The sequence below is a fragment of the Nicotiana sylvestris genome, chromosome 8, assembly GCF_000393655.2.
Source record: "Nicotiana sylvestris chromosome 8, ASM39365v2, whole genome shotgun sequence".
Lineage (NCBI taxonomy): Eukaryota > Viridiplantae > Streptophyta > Magnoliopsida > Solanales > Solanaceae > Nicotiana > Nicotiana sylvestris.
The window spans coordinates 77,580,423-77,603,785 of NC_091064.1; the positions used below are offsets into that span (position 1 = coordinate 77,580,423).

At 39.9% G+C, this 23,363-nt stretch overlaps 1 protein-coding gene and 1 non-coding gene across 2 annotated transcripts; both read right to left on the bottom strand.

Moving 5' to 3' along the window:
* Positions 1-3,609: 3,609 nt before the first annotated feature.
* On the bottom strand, positions 3,610-3,716 carry LOC138876628 (small nucleolar RNA R71). Its single transcript, XR_011401972.1, has one exon. It is a non-coding gene; the product is annotated as a small nucleolar RNA R71 (small nucleolar RNA).
* Positions 3,717-20,886: 17,170 nt separating this feature from the next.
* Positions 20,887-21,252, bottom strand: LOC138875246 (uncharacterized). Its single transcript, XM_070154070.1, has one exon. It carries the CDS (start codon positions 21,250-21,252, stop codon positions 20,887-20,889), a length of 366 nt encoding a protein of 121 aa, XP_070010171.1.
* Between the last annotated feature and the right edge of the window lie 2,111 nt (positions 21,253-23,363).

A 23,363-nucleotide genomic window follows, 5' to 3' on the forward strand; every position in this document is an offset into this window, starting at 1 on the left:
TGGTCACATGACCAAAGATTGCCGATAGTTAAGAGAATATGTTGCCCGATTATTTAACAACGGGCACCTCCAAGAATTCCCGAGTGATCGAGCCAAAACCACTTTAGGAACAGGGACGCCAACAAACATTTCGAACAATAGAAGCCTCAGCACGTGATCAACATGATCATCGGAGGAGTCGATGTCCCCCAAGGGCCAATGATAAAACGCACTAAAGTATTTATCACAAGGGAAAGATGTACCCAGGATTATGTTTTGGATGGAGACATTTTGTCAGCATTGAAGATGCCAAGGGCATCGTGCAACCTCACAATGATGCACTAATAATATTCGTACTTATCAATAAATCTCGAGTTAAAGGTGTGCTAATTGATACAGGTAGATCGGCCAACATAATCAGATCAAGGGTCGTAGAATAATTGGGGTTACAGGACCAAATCGTACCAACGTCTAGGTGTTGAACGAATTTAAATGGAATGTGAAACCACTAAAAGAGAGATAACCCTGCTAGTAAACACCACCGGGACAATCAAAGAAAGAAACTTTTATGTGATCGAGGGGACATGAGGTATAATGCTCTATTTGGAGGACCATGTATTAACAACATGAGGGCGGTACCCTCGACCTTCCACCAGGTGTTGAAATTTCCCACACCAGGGGAGTCAAGACGGTCTATGGAGAATAGCTGGCTGCAAAGGAGATGTTTGCTATTGACAAAGTAGTTGATATCGGCCTCAACCGAACCCAAGAAACATGAGGAACAAAGAGCAGACGAGGAGGATGATTACGGCATCTCGATATCCTTCATATCTCCTGATGACATCGACACTACAAAATAGATGGTTGAAGAGTTGGAGCAAGTCATATTAATCGAGCACCTACCAGATCGAGAGGTATACATGGGCATAGGGTTAATCCCCGAGCTCAGGAAAAAACTTATTGATTTTCTTAAAGCTAACATCGATTGTTTTGCTTGGTCCCATCTTGACATGACAGGAATCCCACCGAAGGTAACCACTCACAAGCTGAGTTTGGACCCAAAGTTCTATCCGGTTAAGCAGAACAAAAGTCCACATTCCGAGATCAAACACGCATTCATCAAGGATGAGTTATCCAAGCTTCTAAAAATAGGATCCATCCGGGAAGTTAAATGCATAGATTGGTTAGCTAACGTAGTGGGAGTGCCTAAAAAGGGAAATAAACTAAGGATATTTATAAATTATAAAGACCCGAACAAAGCATGCCCTAAGGATTCTTTCCCTTTGCCTAACATCGATCGAATGATCGAAGCACCAGCCAGGAACGAGATACTCAGCTTTATCGACGCCTGCTCGGGTACAACCAAATTCAAATGGACCAGGATGATCAAGAAAACACTTCTTTCATAACCAAATTCAGCACCTACTGTTATAACATGATGCCGTTTGGGTTAAAGAACACCGGTTCCACCTACCAACGCCTAGTAAATTGGATTTTCGAGGAACAAATAGGGAAATTAATGGAAGTTTATATTGACGATCTGTTGGCCAAGTCCCTGCAAGTAGAGGACCATTTGAAACATTTGTAGGAAACCTTCGACATACTAATGAAATTGATGTGTGGCTATAATTCATGGTTTTGCACATTATATACCTTCCGTTTTACATGCTTTAATATTGAATTACACTTTGTTTGAGCGTAATGGAGCCTATTTTATATGTAGGTGCATCAGAAATTAAAGTAGAGCTAAAGGGATGCTTAAACATCGAAAGTGCGCTCAAGAATGGTGAAAAGGAGAAGCCGAGCAAAAGCCAACTCGACCACGCTTTAGCCTGGAGAGACCAACTTAAAGCCAGGCCCAACCAGGCGTTAGCCTGGCGATGCCATCTTAAAGCCAGGCCAAGGTTGGCATTATCCAGGCGACGCCAGGATTAAGGTCAGGCCCAGTCCGAGTTTTGAAGGTTTTATTTGTTTCTCGGCTTGACTAGAAGTTGACCTACACGTTTAGGGCTTGTCCCAAACATATAAATAGACTTTTGCAAAAATGCCACTTTAAAGGACTTTTGCAATCGGAGGCAAGAATAGCTCGTGGAACACTACTTGGGAGTTTGAATCATTGATTTCTACATCTCTTTATCCTTACTCTGTAATTTAATTATTCAAATTACTTTGGATATTTGTACTATGAGTATGAGTAGCTAAACTCATAATCTAGGGTTTTGATAGAACCTGTTGAAGGATGATTTTCTCATTACGTTAATATAGATTTGCCATAGTATTCTCTCTATTTTTTCAACTATATGCTTATTGTTGTTGATTGAGGGGCCCTCAATTAACTGTTCCTATTTAGTGTGAATTACTCGGGAGAGAGTTCATATTTAGGTACTTGTTGAACATCATCACTCCTAACGTATATGAGGGATCAATACGAAGGGTTTAAAGGTAAGATTAGGGATAACATAACCTTGGGTGCGATCTAAGTGAGTTGTACTTAAAGCTAGCTAGCGTAATTCGGGAGAATATGTCTAGTATATTGTTGTAATTACTCGGGAGTGAGTTACGATAGTCAAAGTGCTCATGATCGATAGAGAAGACTTAGGCAAATTTATAGCAAATGTAGTAGAAAGGATTCCGACAATAGGAGAAATCAGAACCTTAGATCATTCCAATTCTTGTTCACAAACCATCCATAGTTAGTTCTTAATTACTGCATTTTTATCACATAATATTTAGTTAGTAAACATCCAATCTGTTAATTAAATATCTCCGAAGATTGAATACTTGAATTTTTGTGAGTCCAATAGTTGTGATTGATAGGTTAATTCCATGTGGGATTCGACTCCGGACTTGTTAACCGGAATATATTTGTAGTGACCACTTTGTCCTTTTAATAAAGTATATTTGGGCGTGATCAAATTTTGGCACCATTGTCGGAGAATTAACGGTGTTATTAATTGCAATTTAAAAAAGTGCAAAAATTCTTAGTGTAGTCAATTTTCTTCAATTTAAACTGAATACATTGAAAATCTAACATTTGTAGTCTTGGGTCAGGTGCATGCCTAGAAACTCCTCAAGAACTAGTGAATTATTTGAAGCATTATCAGATCCTGAGAAAGTTTTCAAGGTATTGTATCGTGCAAACAAGAAAGGCAAACTACAATAGAATTCAATAGAACAAATTGAACCAGACATGGGAGATGAAGTAAACAACAGAAATAATGAGGATGACCCAAACAATGAAGGTGTGGTGCCGCTTGTGCCAGAAGCAGCATTGTATGATTGGGCACAACCCACCACTGACAACTTAGCAACTGCAATTGTAGTCCCTCAGATACAAGCAGAATCATTCTAAATCACAAATAACATGCTACATTGCTGCAGAACAAGGGACTGTTCTCGGGGTCATACATTGAAGATCCTCAACAACATCTAAAGAATTTCCTATCAATCTATGCCACGTAGAGGCAACATAACGCGATAATGGAAGCAATATGACTGTTGTTGTTTCCATTCTCAATGACGAGAGCGGCTCAGACTTGGCTTAATTTACTCCCCATAAACTCCATCACTACTTGGGAGGAATTAGTCAAGCAATTTTTGAACAAATTTCAGCCACCCAACAAGACTGCTCAACAAATTGATGAGATATTGAGCTTCAGACATAAACCAACAGAGACATTACAAGAAACGTGGGAGAGGTTCAAGGGTCTGCTAGTTACATGTCCACATCATGGTATTTCGAAGCAAATTATGGGGCAGAGGTTTTACATGGGTTTGGCGATAGCTTGAAAGCCAATGTTGATTCTTCAGTAGGTGGAGCATTTTTTAGCAAAACATTCAGAGAAAGCAAGATCCTACTGGAAAAGATGGCACAAAACTCAAGATGAACGACAAGAAACGTTCCAATCACTAATGTAGTTCACTTATTGGCTTTAGACCCAACTAACTCCATAGCTGAAATATGGCCACTATAGTGACACAAATGAGCATCCTCACCAAAAAGGTTGATGAATCAGGCTAGAAGCAGTAGGTACACATAGTTGATGCAAATAATGGGGGCTTATGTACATAATGCATTATTTAATCATATGTCTGTTCGTGGAGTGCGTAAGGTGATAACCAACAATATCAGGAGAACATGAATTATGTGGCCAACTATGGGGGACAGAGGCAAGGTGGTTAGAATTGGGGTCAGCAAAATTAACAATATAGGCCAGCTAAGCAGCAGTACAACAACATCAATAACCTTGGGGCTATGCGACCACAGGGTCAAGTGGTGCTTTACCAAAGGCAACAGGGTTCTAACAAGCAAAATCAGCAGCAAACTTATCAACAATTGCAACAACAAAGACTATGAGACACGAAGATGGGTTTGCTAAACTTGAGCGAATGATGCAACAAATCATTGGGTCCACTGGAAAACTAACTGACAGAGTGGACTCACATGAATCAGCGATAAAGAATATTGAGATCCAATTAGTCTAGATTTCGATGTCTTTAAATAATCGTCCCCACGGGACATTACCTGCAGAAACACAAATCAATCCAAAAGAGCAGGTCCCGAAGCAGCTTATGGCAGTGAGTCTCCAAAATGGTAGAGACCTAGATTTGGAGCAAGAAATTGCTCGCGAAAGCAGACCTACTGAGACACTGGTGCCAGTACCCATTGACATAGATGATTCAACAAGGTTAATTAAGGTAACGGTATAGCATGCTCAAGAGAACGCTAACAAAGAAAAAGAGGTTGTGAAAGAGACTGAGGTTGCACCGGAACCGATAGTAAAAGTAGTGCCTAAGGCCTCAAAACAAGAAAAAAAAATCAAATCACAGGGAAGAAGCGACTTCCAGCACCATTCCTACAGAGATTGGCCAAGTATAAGAAAGATGAGCAGTACAAGAAATTCTTGGAGATGTTGAAGCAAATTCAGGTAAACATTCTATTGATTGATGCTTTAAAAGAGATGCATGGTTATGCGAAAATGATGAAGAACTTGATGTCCCGCAAGTTCAACTTTCAAGACTTGGCCACGGTTACACTAACTCATACCTGAAGTGTTGATGTTGTCGCGCCCCCTTTTTTCCCCTTCCGCGGAAATCGGGTTCATGACATTTTGGGTATGAGACAACTCATTCCTTTTGGGAACGAGGTTTGCATTTTTGAAGAATCGCCACCTAATGATTTTAAGGTGCGTTAGGGAACCTATAAGGTTCATCTACAACTACGTTTGATAACCAAAAATAGGGTAAGGGCTTGAAATTATCCTAAGGGAAGGTGTTAGGCACCCCTCAGGATCCACTAGTGTGGTTCCCGGCCAGACAGGTTTTGTGAATTTGTGCAATTAGCAAATGGACAAGTAGAGCTCAAATAATAGGGGATTTTACACAAGCGTTTGAAAACAATTATTGAAAGGGGAAATTTTGAAAGAGTTACAATCTAAAGCATGCTTATGAATGTAAAGGGGGTGTCCTAGATTTGTTTGTAATATGGATCACATCAATGAAATACCTGGTATGACACTCCTCAGAAGAGGGGATACGCGTGGTATTAGCGCACTGTCCATCATATCCATATCTACCCTTCCCACCCCATGAAGGTAATTAAAGCGAGGGTTGGTCTCGACCACTATTGCTTGCTATTACCCGTCCCTTCCTATCAGTCCCGAAGGAATTTAGGACTTCTATCCTATTAGGGGGGGTTCTAGGCAGACCCTCAGGTTTAAAGGCAAAATACCAAGGCAACATACAAAACAGGTAGGACTGCATTTAAAAGGGAAAACACAGAAACAAGTAGAAAGCTCAGTTATACCTCCACAAGTAATGTACATAGACAGCATGACCTATACGCAGTTAAGGTCTGAATTCAGAATTCTAAAGCAGGGTGTTTAAGGGATAACATCAGAACCAGATTTATTACATGACTCAGAAAAGAAGTCTAAATCAGGTTTACCTACTGATTTTAACAATTGATAATTAGGCAAAGGTAGTTTCAGGTTTTTATTTAAGCAGTTACCTAAGGCTTGCCTAGGATTAAAGCAATACACAGTAGTTATTCCAAGTCATTAAGATAGTTTGGAGATAAATTTACCCTAAGAGCATGTTTTTCTAGTCAAATGCAGACATTATTACCAATTATTTTAAATGGGATAATCAAGTATTAAGATGTTTTTACCTCTTTTATAATCAGTAATTTACACTAAGTGTAAGTGCAAATAAGATCCTAAAACATGGTATCTAAAATGCAGAATTCCTAGAGCAAGATTTCTAAATGCGTATGGCAAGATTGCAGAATTCCCTAAGAGCAGGATTTCTAAGTGCATAGACATGGAGCATGGATCAATGAATGAGGTGCGGAAGCAAGAAACATTAGTCCTAAGAACATTATTTGTAATGCATCGTATGAATCCTAAGCATGGTTTCTATTGCACAATTAGGAATATAAACCTAATAACATGTTTTCTACTCTTAACAAATTATGGCATGCATATTTACCCCACCTCTTTTACAAGCCAATCCCAATACTTGTTTACAAATTATTACAGACCATGTGATTGAATTACATGAGAAATGTAAAATAAGAAGTTACAACTATAGGAAGCCTGATTCTGACTTACTCTCTGAGTTATGTAATAAACCACCTCAAATGCCAATATTGTTCCATAACCTTTCTCATATCTGGGTGTGTCTGAGTTCCCTAAGGACCTCAAGGGATCCCGGGCAGTGCTTACACATAGATTGCATGACCAAGAATAAGTGCAGTGTGGACGGGCTAGCTCTTATGTGTCCAGGTTTAGAGGGAGTTCAAGGGTCCCAAAGCAAGGCTCACATAAAAGGGGCAGAACCTAGTAGCCTAAGAATATACGTGAGAGTGCTTAACATAGTTTGAAAAGAGTTTGTTTAAAAACTGGACTGACAAGTCCATTTTAAAAGAAATCAGTAACAGAGATGATTGGAGGCATTTGTAGTAGCAAACAAAACTCAAACACCTTAAGAGGGGATCACACATAGAGTCAATAGTCACACAAGGGGGTCAAGGGATTTGGGATACACAGATATTTGACTGTAAACACATAACCCCATCAAGGGTCTTAGGACTAGTTTGGGCATGCACAACAATAGCTGATACTGGCACAATCACAAACTAGTTAGAAAGAACATAAATACATTAAAGGGATAGGGACTTGGGATTCATAGGATGGCAAGTACATAATACGAGATTGACAAAGTATGCCTTGAAACACACATAAGAGAGTGCATTAATCAAAAGGGGAAGGGGAGACATTATAGTGTACTGGTAATGTAACTTAATTGCAGGTTTCACAACAGAACCACAAGCAGAAGTAGACCAAAAATGATAGAAACTGAAACAATAAAAGAAGCATATTGTTGTTGAAGCTTTAAAATTAAACTTGGACATACCAGTTAAAGAGGTAAAGTGCAGAAAAGTAAAACAAGTAGAATTCCACAGTCTAGCCTTGGCTTTTAGCCGGCTAGACAGGCAGTAGCACAAGTAGCAGAGAAAGAAGAGAGAGTCTGAGTGTGTAAGTGTTTGTTCTGAACTATATGTTCGTGTCTTTAGAGAAGAGAGGGTAGGGTATTTATAGCTTTGAAAACGAGTAGAAAGTAAAGTAACAAGTAAAGGTTTTGCACAATTATAGAAATAATCACCATTAGAATCCAATTAATACAAGTACTTTCCTTTAATCAAGGAATTACTGCTCAAACAGATACTAACAGGGATAATCAAGGAAAGAAAATCAATTTGAGAAAGATTGATTTTTGACCATATAAGGGATAGTAAAAGTATAGAGTATACAATTGAGTCTAAGTACAGAATATACTTAATTTGGGGAAAGGATTCAGCAGGGGTGAAACATCACGGGAAAAAAAGGAAGGGAATCAATCAACTTAAACAAATGAGTAAAATCAGGGGTTTATAAGAAAACCTTGCAATCGGATCGTAACTTAAGGAAATCAAGATCAATCAAGAAGGAGTCATGATTCTGCACTTCGACATATAAATAGAAAAGAATGAACAGGTATATCAGACATGCAAGGTCAAACATATTGACAAAAAGAAGCAAACTAGATGAACACAAACATGCAAAAGTGACACGAGTAGGCTAAGGACAACTCGAAGCATGGTAATCAACAAAGTCAAGTAGTCACATAGAACCAAAATTGAAGAAACCAGTCTAACACATAGCAACATGCAAAGGAGATCAGGCCAACACACAGAAACAAGTAAAGGAATTCTTTAAAACCCACAGTAATGAATGAGGAAAATCTTTAAGAAATTAGGGTTTTGACAGAGTTGAGTTAAAAGCGGTGAGAACTCAGAATCAGTTAAGATAGACAAAGAAAGGATCTAAACACAAAGAACTCAATCGAAACAAGTATACATACAAAACAAACAAAAATAGTTCCAAATCCTCGGATAAAACCAAAATACTTAGGGTTTTCAACACGATGAATCAGGTAGAATAAAAACATAAACAAACTGTTTAAACATAGTAAAATCATAAGACAACACTGAAAATCAGAGAAGAAGTCTTTTAAAAGAGGTTAAGAAAACCCTAATCTTGAAGACGGAGAGTCACTTTGAAAGAAATCGGAAAAACCTTTGAGAAAATACCAAGAAGTTCATAACATACACAGATCTAAGATAAATCTGAAAGAAAATTGGAAAGTTTTTAAAGCTAGGGTTTCAGAGAATCCTAAAAAGTGAGAAAACTTCGAAAAGTTACCGATATAGCCGGAAGAGTCACAGATCCTCCTCGAACGGACATGGATGGCCGGAAAATGGCATGTGAAACCATGGGAGGTGAGTGAACTGCCTCTGGTTCACTTGAGGGCCTCAAAACAATGACACATGCTCAAGAGGGAGCCATATGGCTGGTAGGTGGTGAGGCCACCATAGATTCAGGCAAGGAGATGGCCGGAGAAAGTAGGTGAAGTTCATCGGAGAGGAGGGGAGGGGGAAGGTTCTAAAGAGAACCAGAGATAGAGAGAGATAGATGAGAGTCGGTTGAGTGAACGAATGAGAGGGTTTGGGGGGTCGTTTGGTTTAATTTAGGAAGGGGAGCTGGGGACCGTTGATTTGAATGATCAACGGTCCAGATTGAATGGGGCAGGTGGGGATCCAATTTGGGCTTGGGTTAAAATTGGGTTCAGGTCGGTTTTTAATTGGAATTGGTCTGGGGAATTGGGGCTTGATTTGGGCTAGATTTGAAAGCCAATTTTGGCTACAAGTTAAATAGCCACTTTTCTCTTTTTAATTTATAAAAAATAGTAAATAGTTTCTGAAAATTAATTGAAAGTACTAAAGTGATTTATAATACCTAATTAACAATCTAAAAATACAGGATTCAATTTTATAAATATAAAACCTAATTAAACCTTAAAAAGGGCTAATATTGCAATTATGTGCAATTTAGCTTTAAAAATACTAAATAAAATTGTAAAAATATATAATTAAAACCTTAAAATTATGGAAAAAATAATAAAAACCTTGGATATGCTTATATATGCATATATATGTTATTTTGAAGGTATTTTGCGTATTGAAAATATATAGGAAAAAAATTGGGTATCAACAACTGTGACGAGACCCATAGCTGAGAAGTTGTCTGACCCAGGAAGTTTCACAATCCCTTGCACAATAGGCAACTATGCATTTGTTAAGGCACCGTGTGATCTGGGGGCAAGCATAAACCTTATGCCCCTAGCTATCTACAAAAGGCTAGGCATTGAGCGAGTTAGACCCATGTCCATGTTACTACAACTGGCTGACCGGACAGTGAAGAGGCCCTCTGGTATTCTTGATGATGTATTAGTACAGGTTGGGAAGTTTGTGTTCCCAACAAATTTTGTCATTCTTGACTGTCGGGTTGACGAGAAAATTTCCATAATTTTGGGAAGACCATTCTTGGCCACTGGGAGAGCTTTAATTGATTGTGAAACTGGAGAGCTCAAAATAAGATTAAATGATGAAGAGATAACATTCAACGTGCAGAAATCTATGCAGTGATCAAGTGAATTTGCTAATTGCTCTCCAAACGATGTCGTGGATGTAGTTTTGGAGGAGTAAGATGAGGCATTGAACACTAAAGACCCTCTAGCAACCTGTCTCGTGAACTTAGATAAAGCCAATGTAGAAGATTTGGCGGAGTGTGTACTTTCTCTTGAAGGTCAAGGTTTTTGGAGAAGGAAGCTCGAATTTGAGCCTTTGCACTTAGAAAAAAGAAAAACTCCTCCAGCTAAGCCATCGATAGAAGAGCCACCAAAGTTGGAACTAAAGTCATTGTCATCTCGTCTCAGGTATGCATTCTTAGGACCTAACTCAACTTTACCTGTTATTATCTCATCTAGTTTGTTAGATGTGTAGACAAAACAACTTTTGCAGGTACTGACTGAGTGCAAGACTACAATTGGGTGGACCATTGCAGACATTAAAGGGATCAGCCCAGCCTTCTGTATGCATAAGATTTTACTGGAAGATGGGCACAAACCTTGCAGAGAACATCAAAGAAGGCTGAACCCCAACATGAAAGAAGTGGTGAAGAAGAAAGTGATTAAGTGGCTAGATGTGGGAATCATATTCCCCATCTCTGACAGCAACTAGGTTAGCCCAGTTCAGTGTGTGCCAAAAAAGGGAGGTATGACGGTAGTGAAAAATGAGAAGAACAAATTGATCTCTACACGAATAGTCACAGGTTGGTGAATCTGTCTGGATTACAGGAAGTTGAACTTGGCTACCAGAAAAGACCATTTTCCACTGCCATTCATTGATCAGATGCTAGATAGATTGGCAGGGAGGTCCCACTTTTGCTTTTTGAATGGGTAATCGGGGTATAATCAGATCTCTATTGCCCCGGAGGACAGAGAGAAAACATTGTTCATCTGCCCTTATGGAATCTATGCTTTTCGGAGACTGTCGTTTGGCCTACGCAACGCACCTGCCACATTCCAAAAGTGCATGATGGCCATCTTCTTGGATATGGTAGAGGAAATAATGGATGTTTTCATGGATGATTTCTCAGTGGTGGGGAATTCATTCGATGACTACCTTATAAACTTGAGAAGAGTATTGAAGAGGTATATCGAGACGAATCTGGTACCCAACTGGGAAAAGTGCCATTTCATGGTACAGGAAGGTATAGTCTTGGGGCACCTAGTGTCAAGTAAGGGCATTAAGGTAGATCGTGCAAAGGTTGATGTGATAGAAAAGCTTCCACCATCCACTTCCGTCAAAGCAATTAGAAGTTTCCTTGGGAGCGCCGGCTTCTATAGGAGATTTATAAAATATTTTTCCAAAATTGCTAACCCCTTGTGTAAACTGCTTGAAAAAGATCACACTTTCGTGTTTTCTGATGACTGCAAGGTAGCGTTTGAGGAACTGAAGAAGAGATTGGTATCATTACCTATCATAGTTGCCCCTGACTTGGAGAAACCATTTGAGCTGATGTGTGATGCGAGTGACTATGCTATGGGAGCAGTTCAGGGGCAGCACAAAGATAAAATCGTGCATCTAATATACTACGCAAGTAGAACGCTAAGTGGAGCCCAGCTAAATTACACTATGACCGAGAAGGAGATGCTGGCAGTGGTGTTCGCATTTGACAAATTCAGGTCATACCTGATAGGCTCGAAGGTAATTGTTTATACTAACCATGCTGCTCTTAGGTACCTAATTGTGAAGAAGGATTCAAAACCGCGCCTGATTCGATGGGTGCTACTGCTGCAAGAATTTGATTTGGAAATCTGTGGCCGAAAGGGAACGGAGAACCAAGTAGCTGATCATTTGTCTAGGATGGAAGGAGCTGAGAAAAAGGTTAAGGTAGAAGAGATTCTGGAAACTTTCCCAGATGAACAATTACTAGCCACGAGTCTTGAGGAAGCGCCATGGTATGCAGACATTGCAAACTACCTAGCGAGCGGTATTGTTCCTTATGACCTTTCCTCTGTCCAAAAGAAAAAGTTTTTTCGTGATTGTCGCATGTATTATTAGGATGAGCCTTATCTATTCAGGATTTGTATTGATAACATGATCTAGAGATGTATCCCCAAGATAGACCAGTCTTCCATTTTGCAGGCATGTCACGCATCATCATATGGTGGGCACTTCGGGGGAGTAAGGATAGCTACAAAATCTTGGAGTCGGGCTTCTACTGGCCAACATTGTTCAAAGATGCACACTTATGGATAAAGGGTGTGATTAATGCCAATGAATTGGGAATATTTTCCGCTGACATGAGATGCCTATGAACCCAATTCAGGATGTAGAAGTGTTTGAATTATGGGGCATAGATTTCGTGGGGCCTTTAGTCAGCTCATATGGGAACAAATACACACTCGTCGTTGTGGACTATGTGTCCAAATGGGTGGAAGATGCATCACTCCCTACAAACGATGCAAATGGGGTAATTGGTTTTTTTAGAAAGAACATATTTGCCCGATTTGGCACTGCAAGGGCAATAATCAGTGACGGAGACACTCACTTTTATAATCGAGCCTTCGCGAAGTTGTTAGAGAAGTATGATGTACTCCACAAGGTGGCCACCCCATATCATCCACAAATAAGCGGGTAAGTGGAAGTCTCGAACAGAGAAATAAAGAGTGTGTTGACTAAGACTGTGAATGCTAGTCGAACAGATTGGGCGAGAAAGTTAGATGATGCATTTTGGGCTTATCAAACTGCTTTCAAAACTCCAATTGGCATGTCGCCATACAAGTTGGTGTTTGGGAAGGCGTGTCATTTACCGGTAGAGTTGGAGCATAGAGCTTGGTGGGCGTTGAGACAGTTGAATCTTGATATTGAAGCTACGGGAACAAGTAGAGTAATGGAGTTGCACGAGCTTGATGAGTTCCGATATCACGCTTTTGAGAGCACAAGATTATACAAGGAGAGAATGAAGATGATATATGATAGAAATATTATTGAGCGGAGTTTTAAATCCGGAGATACGGTATTGCTATACAACTCAAGACTGGGGTTATTTCCGAGCAAATTAAAATCATGATGGTCAGGGCCTTTTCATATGGTTGAAATTCACCCCACGGGTGCCGTAGAGATTGCTGCGGATAATGACTCTCGCACGTTCAGAGTCAATGGGCACAGATTAAAATATTATGTGGGCATGGATGAAGCAAAGGTAGTGTCAGTGACCCATTTGATCGAGCCACTGATGTTTAGCGTACTTTAAATGCACTTATCAATGTCGTGTCGCGACGTTAAATTAGGCGCTGCATGGGAGGCAACCCATTGGACTGTTGTATTCGTCGTGCCACAAAGTTAACTAAGGTGCTTGTTGGGAGGCAACCCAATTCGTAGTTGATTTTTAGTGTAGTTAGAACTTTTCTTTTTGTTTTTAGATACTAACAAGTTTGCAGGTGAGTTTGCGAGTCGAGCAAGGTTTAAACATCATGCGAAGTCAGGAAAATGCCAGGGACAGCCCGACCTTAGGCTGGCGTCGCCTGGCTAAAGCCAAGGTCAGCTAGGCCTTAGGCTGGCGACGCCTGGCCAATGCCAGGAACGAAGATGCCTCCCAGAAAAGACACAAGATAGGGAAAGGCCACTTCAACGACCCAAGCTAAAGAAAAGTCAACCTTCGCACCGCCTCCAAAGAAAAGAAATGGGGGGAAGCTTCCTCTAGTATGACTGGTGCCCAAGCGGTGGCACTTGTAGCTGCCATGCCCAGGCCAATGGAAGCTTGGCATAAGAAGCATACCTCCGTATACGAGGGATTGGTACAAGCGCTGTAGGCCTAAACATATCCATCCTAAGGGAGCCATCCAGGAATGCAGTGTGAAAGCGAAGTATCCGGCTATTTGGAAAGGCATCCAGAATCTAGGGTTAAGCTATGTTTTTAAGAACACAGGGGACATCAATCTCAACTTAGTCAGTGAATTCTATACGGGGTTTGACCCACATGACACTGAGGAGTTGGCGCCAATCCGTGGACGCTTGATAGATTTTTCAGCTAAGGCCATATGCGACTTTATAGGTGCTCCAAATGTTCTTGTGGAGCCACTGGAACAATTTATTCGTAGGCCTACTTATTGAGAGTTGAGGCACATGCTCTGTGGGGTTGATTCTACTGCTGCATGGGTTCAGGACAAGGAAACGAATCATCTCAAGAGGTTCCCTAATAAGAAGATGAAGGCGGAGGCTCAGGTGTGGCTCAAGGTTATAAATGCATGTCTCCTACCGTGCAATCATGACACACTTGTAACCCTTGTGAGGACTTGTGTGCTATATTTCCTTATGACAGGGCAGATGGTGAATATGGGTCACCTAATTCGTCACCAGATGGCTTCAGTGAGAACGAGTAAAAAGATTAATCGAATGCCATTTCCTAATTTCCTGACTCGGTTCCTACATCATGAGAGGGTTGAGGAAGAACCTAAATTTGACCACACTATCGATCAGCTCATCCGGCAAACAGACATTATTGTGCCCCCTTTTTCTCGCGAAATCGGGTTTCAACATTTTCGGGACAACTCTTTTTTTGAGATGGGTAAGGAATTGGAATTGGAAGAGTCACCACCTAACGGAATGCACCTAGAACAGATAACTCATGTTGTACCAATTTATATCACCAGAGATCGGGTAAGGGCTCGAAATTACCCTGAGGAGAAGGTGTTAGGCACCCATCGAGGTCCACAATGGTGGGTCCCGGCCGAACTTAAATTAAGCGAATTAGTCTAAAAAGGGGAGAAAAAAATTTGGACAAATACAATATTCAATTTATTTTAAACTGGGCTATAGGGAGTGGTCCTAAGATTTTTAGCCTATAGGATCATTCCATGCAATACTTTGTAACTCCCTCAGGTTGGGGTGTTACTCATAGCATTAGCGCACAGACTATCATCTCCTTACTACCCAATTACTATCTTTAAGTTGTTACTTAAGCGTTCTAGTAGTTTCTATCTTGTTCCTTATGCGTGCACTACCCGTCACTTACCTGTGGCCCTAGAGGTACTAGGACCTCTATTTGGGATAGCTCAGACCAACCTATGTTGCTTAAAAATGTGAAATCTAGGCAACAAACAAAACAAGTAGGACTTTCAGATAAAGAACAAGTATGGGCTCACATTGACCTTCACACATAGGCAACAAAAGCACGCAATTGAATCAGCAAGCTTCGTTAACTTTGGAATCCTATAGGCAGGATATCTACGTGAGAAAAACAGAGTATAAAGGCAGTTTTATTAAGGCTAGCATTAAGACCTATTTGTTTGCCTACTGATTTTATTCAACATGAATCTGGGCACTTCAGGCAGTAATGTGTCACAATTATAAACCCAGAATCATTATCAAGTCCTACATATACGTTGCCTAAGTGATTGACAATAGCGGTTGAATTCAAAATCGATCAACAGGATCCTATAGGCATGATTTCTACAAGCTTATCAATTACAGACCTATAGATATGGTTTCTGGTTGTAGCACTAATTTTAACTCGTAAAGATAGATTTTTATTTCATATAGGCATGCTTTCTAATTGCTGAATTGGCTTAAACCTTGTAGGCATAATAATTATTGATTTAAACCCTATAAGCATGATTTCTAGGTTCGAAATTGATTTTAGTCCTATAGGCTTGATTTCTATTGCCGAATTGATTTAAAACCTATAGGCATGATATCTGTTGATTTAAACCCTATAAGCATTATATCTATTAGTTGTGTATGAGCAGAGATTAAACAAATTGCCAGGAAGGACGATTAGCTCAAACAACAAGGTCCTATAGGCATGATTGCTAATGCACATTTGTTGAAACCATGTATAGGTCCTATGAACAGGATTTCTAATGTGCAGAATTGAACGAAGTCTTATAAGCAGGATCTCTAGTATGCAAATGTAAAATACAGAATCAATATGATCACGAAAGTCCTATAGGCTGGATTTCTAAACATAGTATAGTACTCACACAATTCAATTAGCATAATTAAATCCTATAGGCAGGATTTCTACCCAGTTTTAATAAAAGATATAAGAAAAAAACCCCAGCTTTACTAAATATCCCCAAATTTGTTATTACATAGTTATTACAGACCAAAATAGCCGAATGAATTACATAATGGTAGTATCTACACTATAGGGAGCCTTCATGAGCCCAAATGAATCTGGGAACCAGGCCTTCCCACATAACAACTTTAAAGCATAACAATAATTCATCCACAACACATTAAAACTAGGCTTCCAGTATGTCAAAGTTCCCAAAGAGCCTCATGGACCCCGGGCAATGCTCACACCAGAATCACACATTCAGAAAAGAGTTCATAAAAGATTGAAAAACCAGACCCCCAGTGTGTCAGAGTTCAAAGGAGTCTCAAGGACCCTAGGCAGTGCTCACACTGAGGTGGTTGAGAACCTAAACGACTAAGAGTATATAAAGAGAGAAGGGCCAGGTTTTAAAAGATAGTTGGATTTCAAAAGAAACAGGATTCAAAACATAGAAATGCACGCAGAACTGCACCAAGGAAACATACAGAATTCATGCTTAAACACACAGTTCAAATAAGTTGTTGAAGTCTAGTTAAGCTAAATACCTATGCTGGTATTCAAAACATTATGGTTTAATCACAATAGCAATTGGGCAGAAACATTTGAGTTAAACAAACATGACACATGAGTTAAGCAACAAGCTAACTAACTACATGTTTGTAATGTACAAAGTTCAAAATAGGTGCAGAATTAACGACAATGCATAAAGTAGATTGAACCTTAGGCTAACTCATGAGAAGATTCACATTATTCGAAGTCAATTAGTCCTAGGTTAACAGTGTTACTAAATGGAATCACACACTCAGGTGAAGGACAGAATCATGCTGAGAATTGAAACAGGCTAGTCAAGCAAAACATAGAGAATGAAATTTACAAAGGTTAGGGCATACTAGTTAAGTGAGAAAGCAAGTAAGTATACCACAGAAATGAAGTTCCAGAATAATTTTGGCCTTGGCTTTAAGCCGACTAAAATCAAAAGACACTTAGCACAGAATTCAGAACAAGAGAGCAAGAGAGAGCTTAAGCTTTTTAGTAAGAATCAGAGAGTTCGAGTGTTGTCTTAAGGGGAAAAGGGATATGGTTTTAAATAGTACTCAACTAGGTAGATAAACAAAGTAATGAATCAGTTTTACACAAATAAGGAATGGGAATAACTCTAAAATCAACCAAAGTCGGAGTTCAACAATTAGTAACATATAATCAGGCCAGTATTACTTAAATTAGGGACAGTACTATATAGAATCAATCAATAATCAAGTAACAGAACAAATAAGGTAAAGACATAATGAGAACAGGTAAATCGAACGAGATAAGGAAATATCAAAATCATACAGGAGAGGAAAGGCTGAAATCTTAGCAAAGATTTCAAAACCCTAATTTAGGGTGAGTAAAATTAGTCAACCAATTAACGGCAAGAGTTAAAGTTGCATAGAGGCAGATAGACGGGTATGGTCGGGTGAGTTAATTTGGACTGGTTTGGGTATGGGTTGGACGACTATGGGGTATTGGGCTGGTTAATGTATTGGGCTGGGGTAATTGGGTTAGGCTAGGTCCGAAATTGGGTTTTTAGGGCTAGATTTTAAATACCCAATTAAATCAGTAAAATAATTTATAAAAATAAGTAATAAATAATAAAAAAAATTCATTTGTGCATGAAATGATTTAAAATAATTACTTAAAATTATAAAAATATAAAAAGTCATTTTCTATGTAGATAATATAATTATGCATATATATGGGCTATTATTGCAAAATATGCAATTCTAGCCTTAAAAATGCAATTAAAATATTTAAGCACTATATGGGCATAAATGATAAATTTAGATGATTAAATCATCATAAAAATAATATGAGGGATAATTAAAATGTAGAAATAAATTGATTTACAACCTTTAAAATTATAGAAAAAATTATAAAAACACTTGTGTATGTTTGTAAATTTAATAATAATGCATGTGCACAATTTTGAAAATATTTATGCATATTTAAAATAGATGAGGGAAAAATTGTTGACGGGAAGGATGAAAGAATTGTCGGGTAAGGAAATGATGACCGATTTTGACCGAATGGGGTGTTTTGAAAAATATAGGCCGCACCCTGGTCTTTGAGCTGCCTACATATCCTTGGTTTTACAGGAATCAGGCCGTGTGTAGTTCTGAACCCAACGGTGAATAAAACCGCTGGAATTGTTATACGAATGATCGTATGTTTTGGAAAGGGTTCCTTTTGGGAGGGATAGTATCGGATGGGTTTATGCGGAGTTATGAATATGAATCTGAAGCGTAACGGATGTATCACAGGGCAGATATCTGAACATTCATAAAGTAAAGTTAAGTAATTGATGGGAATCGATTTCGTTTGAAATAATGGCAGGGTATGAATGGTATGAGCGAAAACTATAGCGAAGGTTACTCCTGTTTGAGGAATGGTTAACTCCTTAGCTACCTGCAAAACTTTAAAACGTGATTCATGCTAGTATATAGATTACTGCTAAACATGGTGCAAATTCCCTTCGGACCATGAAGGTTATCTTTGGACAGTGAGGATGACGTCCTTAGACCATGACGTCCCGGGCCATGAATCATGAGATAAGGGATTTGCAGGCCATGAAATGATGTTCTTGGTCCATGAGAATGATGCCTTTGAACCATGATGTGCACCATTGAGAGATCCTTAGGCCATGACATGGTGTCTTCAGGCTATGAGGATGATGCCTTCGGACAGAGACATGATGATGCATATGATAGAAACAAGACAAAACTTAGTCTTATGCACGATTGGGATAGAGCTTAGTCCTAGAAAAGGTAAAATAGTTCTAGATTTCAAGTAGAGTAGAATTCGGCATTAGACAAGGAAAGGCATAGCTTAGCCTTACGCAATTTGGGGAGGCAATGCTTAGCCAAGTGCAAAGAGGAAACAATGATTAGTCTCATGCAGGGAAAGGCAGTGCTTAGCCTTATGCAGTTGGGGAGACAATGCATAGTCTCATGCAGGGGAAGGCAGTGCTTAGCCTTATATAAATAGGGAGGTAGGGCTTAGCCTCATGTCAGATTTGAGACAGGGATTAGTCTCATGCAGAGAGAAGGAAATGCTTAGCCTTATGCAAATAGGGAGGTAGGGCTTAGCCTCATGCAAGATTTGAGATAGGGCTTAGTCTCATACAGAGAGAAGGCAATGCTTAGACTTATGCAAATATGGAGGCATGGCTTAGCCTTATGCAAGATTTGAGATATGGCTTAGTCTCATGCAGAAAGAAGGCAATGCTTAGCCTTACGCAAATATGGAGGCAAGGCTTAGCCTCATGGAAGATTTGAGATAGGGCTTAGTCTCATACAGAGAGAAGGCAATGCTAAGACTTATGCAAATATGGAGGCAGGGCTTAGCCTCATGCAAGATTTGATAGAGGGCTTAGTCTCATGCAGAGAGAAGGCAATGCTTAGCCTTATGAAAATATAGAGGTAGGCTTAGCCTCATGCAAGATTTGATACAGGGCTTAGTCTCATGCGGAGAGAAGGCAATGCTTAGCCTTATGGAAATATGGAGGTAGGCTTAGCCTCATGCAAGATTTGAGACAGGGCCTAATCTCATGCAGAGAGAAGGCAATGCTTAGCCTTATGCAAATATGGAGGTGGGGCTTAACCTCATGCAAGATTTTAGACAGGGCTTAATCTCATACAGAAAGAATGCAATACTTAGCCTTATGCAAATATGGAAGCAGGGCTTAACCTCCTGCAAGATTTGAGACAGGGCTTAGTCTCATGCAGAGAGAAGGCAATGCTTAGCCTTATGCAAATATGGAGGCAGAGCTTAGCCGCATGCAAGATTTGAGACAGGTCTTAGTCTCATACAGAGAGAAGGCAATGCTTAGCCTTATGCAAATATGGAGGCAGGGCTTAGCCTCATGCAAGATTTGAGATAGGGCTTAGTCTCATGCATAGAGAAGGAAATGCTTAGCCTTATGCAAATATGGAGGCATGTCTTAGCCTCATGCAAGATTTGAGACAGGGCTTAGTCTCATGCAATGGACAAATAGCAAATAGGAGCAGAATATTTCTTAGTTGGAGGTATATTTTGCGCTTGGCGGCCTGGTTGTTATGAAGGTAAAGATTTTAAGATGCACGTACTGGTGGTTATTCCTTGTTCCTTCTTTCAAAGAAAAATCGTGAGTTTTGTAGGGGAGGTTGGTTCGTACCTTTGTCTACTTGTTTTGCTTTGCTTTGCTCTAGAGATCCTGTTCGAGTTACCCTAGGTAACACCTGGCTGCCACATAAATAAAGTTTTCAAAAAATATGCACTTATTGACAAAATAAAATCATTTTGGAAAACATAGTGGTATATAGTATCAAGTAAATTAGATGAACTAACGACTGCGACACTTTTAGAGACACTACGGCTTTATTTGCGTTAGAATTTTGAGGGTCCTCCTCAAAATTCTGCCCTAGTTTAGCAAGTGATCCTTCAGTCGTTCTGCATGTAATGAAGTTTGTTGGATCTGTTCTGGAGTTTTGAGAATCCTTCTCAAAAGTTTTCCCCAGTTACTTTATCGGTTTCTGACTATCTCACACATGATGACGTCGGCTGGACCTGCTCCAGAATTTTGAGGGTCCTCCTTAAAATTTTGCCCTAGTTTCTGGTTCTGGGAAAATGAAGATTTAATTAAGATGTCACCGAAATCACAGGGTTGTATCCTCTTTTAAATGGGAATCAGGTTAAGTGTAGTTCAGTTACATCAGATGAAGAAATGTAAACAATCCAAACATAGTATCTATTGACTGCGTCTAAATTGATAGGCTTTGGCTAAACTTCTCCGTCCATTTCTGCAAGTATGATTGCTCCTCCTGTTAGCACCCTGTGAACCATGAAGGGCCCTTGCCAATTGGGTGAAAACTTTCATTTAGCTTCATCTTGATATGGGAAAATTCGCTTCAGTACCAGTTGCCCCGGTGTGAATTGTCTTGGTCTGACCCTTTTGTTGAAGGCTCTGGACATTTTTGTTCTGATAAAGCTGACCATGACACACCACATTCATTCTTTTTCCATCTATTAGGGCTAGTTGCTCATATCGGCTTCTTATCCTTTCTGCATCACTTAGTTCGACTTCTTGTATGATCCTTAAAGAAGGAATTTCTACCTCAGCGGGAATGATAGCTTTAGTACCATAAACCAGCAAATAGGGAGTTGCCCCAGTTGATGTGCGGACTGTGGTACGGTATCCTAATAAGGCGAATGGTAACTTCTCATGCCATTGCTTGTGATTTTCTACCATTTTCGTTAGTATCTTCTTGATGTTCTTGTTGGCAACTTCCACGACTCCGTTCATTTGAGGCATGTATGCTATGGAAGTTTTGTGCTTGATTTTGAAGGTTTCACACATGGCTTTCATCAGATCACTATTGAGATTGGCGGTATTATTAGTGATGATGGACTCGAGAACCCTAAACCGACAAACAATACGATCCCTAATGAAATCTGCGACGACTTTCTTGGTAACGGCTTTGTAAGATGCAGCCTCCGCCCATTTTGTGAAGTAATTGGTGGCCACTAAAATGAACTTGTGCCCGTTTGAAGTAGTGGGCTCGATCGGACCGATGACATCCATTCCCCAGGCGGCAAAATGCCAAGGTGCACTTGTTGCATTGAGTTCATTTAGTCGTACCCTTATCATGAATGCATGTATCTAGCATTGGTGGCATTTCTAAACATACTGGATGCAATCTGTTTCCATAGTCATCCAAAAATATCCAACTATGAGTATCTTCTTGGCTAGAACAAAACCGTTTATATGTGGTGCGCAAGTTCCGGCATGTATTTCCTCGAGCAATCTAGAAGCCTCTTTGGCATCAACACACCTTAATATTCCTAGATCAGGTGTTCTCCTATACAAAATACCTCCGCTTTGGAAGAAATGATTGGACAATCTACGCAGTGTATGTTTCTGAGTATGGTTTGCCTGCTCTGGGTATTCTCCTTTTGCCAAATATTCCTTGATATCATGGAACCATGGGTTTTCATCCGTTTCTTCTTCGACGTGGGCACAATAAGCTGGCTGACTATGGATCCTTACTAGAATGGGATCGATGAAATTCTTATCTGGGTAATGTATCATGGACGACAAAGTAGCCAGTGCGTCTGCGAACTCGTTTTGGACTCTTGGAACATGTTTGAATTCTATCTTCGTGAACCTCTTCATCAATTCTTGCACATGATACAAGTAGGGTAGTATCTTGATGTTTTTTGTAGCCCATTCTCCTCGCACTTGATGTACCAAAAGATCCGAATCACCAATTACCAGCAATTTCTGTATATTCATGTCGATGGCCAAATTGAGCCCCATGATGCAAGCCTCATATTCTGCCATATTTTTGGTACATGGGAACCTAAGCTTTGCGGATACCAGATAATGTTGACCTGTCTCTAACACCAAGACCGCTCCAATACCCACTCCTTTAAAGTTTGCAGCTCCATCGAAGAACATTCTCCAACCATCATAGGCTTCAACAATGTCCTCTCTTACGAATGACACTTCATCGTTAGGAAAATATGTTTTTAGTGCTTCGTATTCTCCTCCCACGTGATTTTCAGCAAGATGGTCTACCAACGCTTGTTCTTTGACTGCCTTCTGAGTTACATAGATGATATCGAACTCACTCAACAATATCTGCCATTTGGCCAACTTCCCGGTAGGCATAGGCTTCTGAAAGATGTACTTCAGAGGATCCATTCTTGATATGAGGTAAGTGGTATAGGCACAAAAGTAATGCCTCAATTTTTGAGCTGTCCATGTCAAAGCACCGCAAGTGCGTTCTAGTAGAGAGTACCGTGCTTCATAAGGTGTGAACTTCTTACTCAAGTAATATATGGCTTGCTCCTTTCTTCCTGTCTCGTCATGTTGCCCTACAACATAGCCGAAAGCCCTATCTAGTATGGACAGATAGAGTAGCAAAGGTATCCTAGGTTCTGGCTGGACTAGGACTGGTGGCGTGGATAGGTATTCCTTAATTTTGTCAAAATCCCTTTGACAATCTTCAGTCCAACTGGTTTCAACATCTATCCTCAACATTTTGAAGATGGATTCACATATTACTGTGGATTGTGCTATGAAGCGGCTGATGTAATTAAGGCATCCCAGGAAGCTCATCACGCCCTTCTTGCTCTTTGGTGGTGGTAACTCTTGGATAGCTTTAACTTTTGACGGGTCCAACTCGATTCCTCAGCGGCTAATGACGAATCCCAACAATATTCCTGCAGGAACCCCGAATGCACATTTTACGGGGTTCAGTTTTAAATTGTACTTCCGCAGCCTATCAAAGAACTTCCTCAAGTCTGCTTTGTGATATGTGGCCCTCTTGGATTTGATGATGACATCGTCAATGTATA

Bases quoted from the DNA above. Each gene is read 5' to 3' on its own strand.
- LOC138875246 (XM_070154070.1), bottom strand. From the start codon at position 21,252: ATGGTAGAAAATCACAAGCAATGGCATGAGAAGTTACCATTCGCCTTA.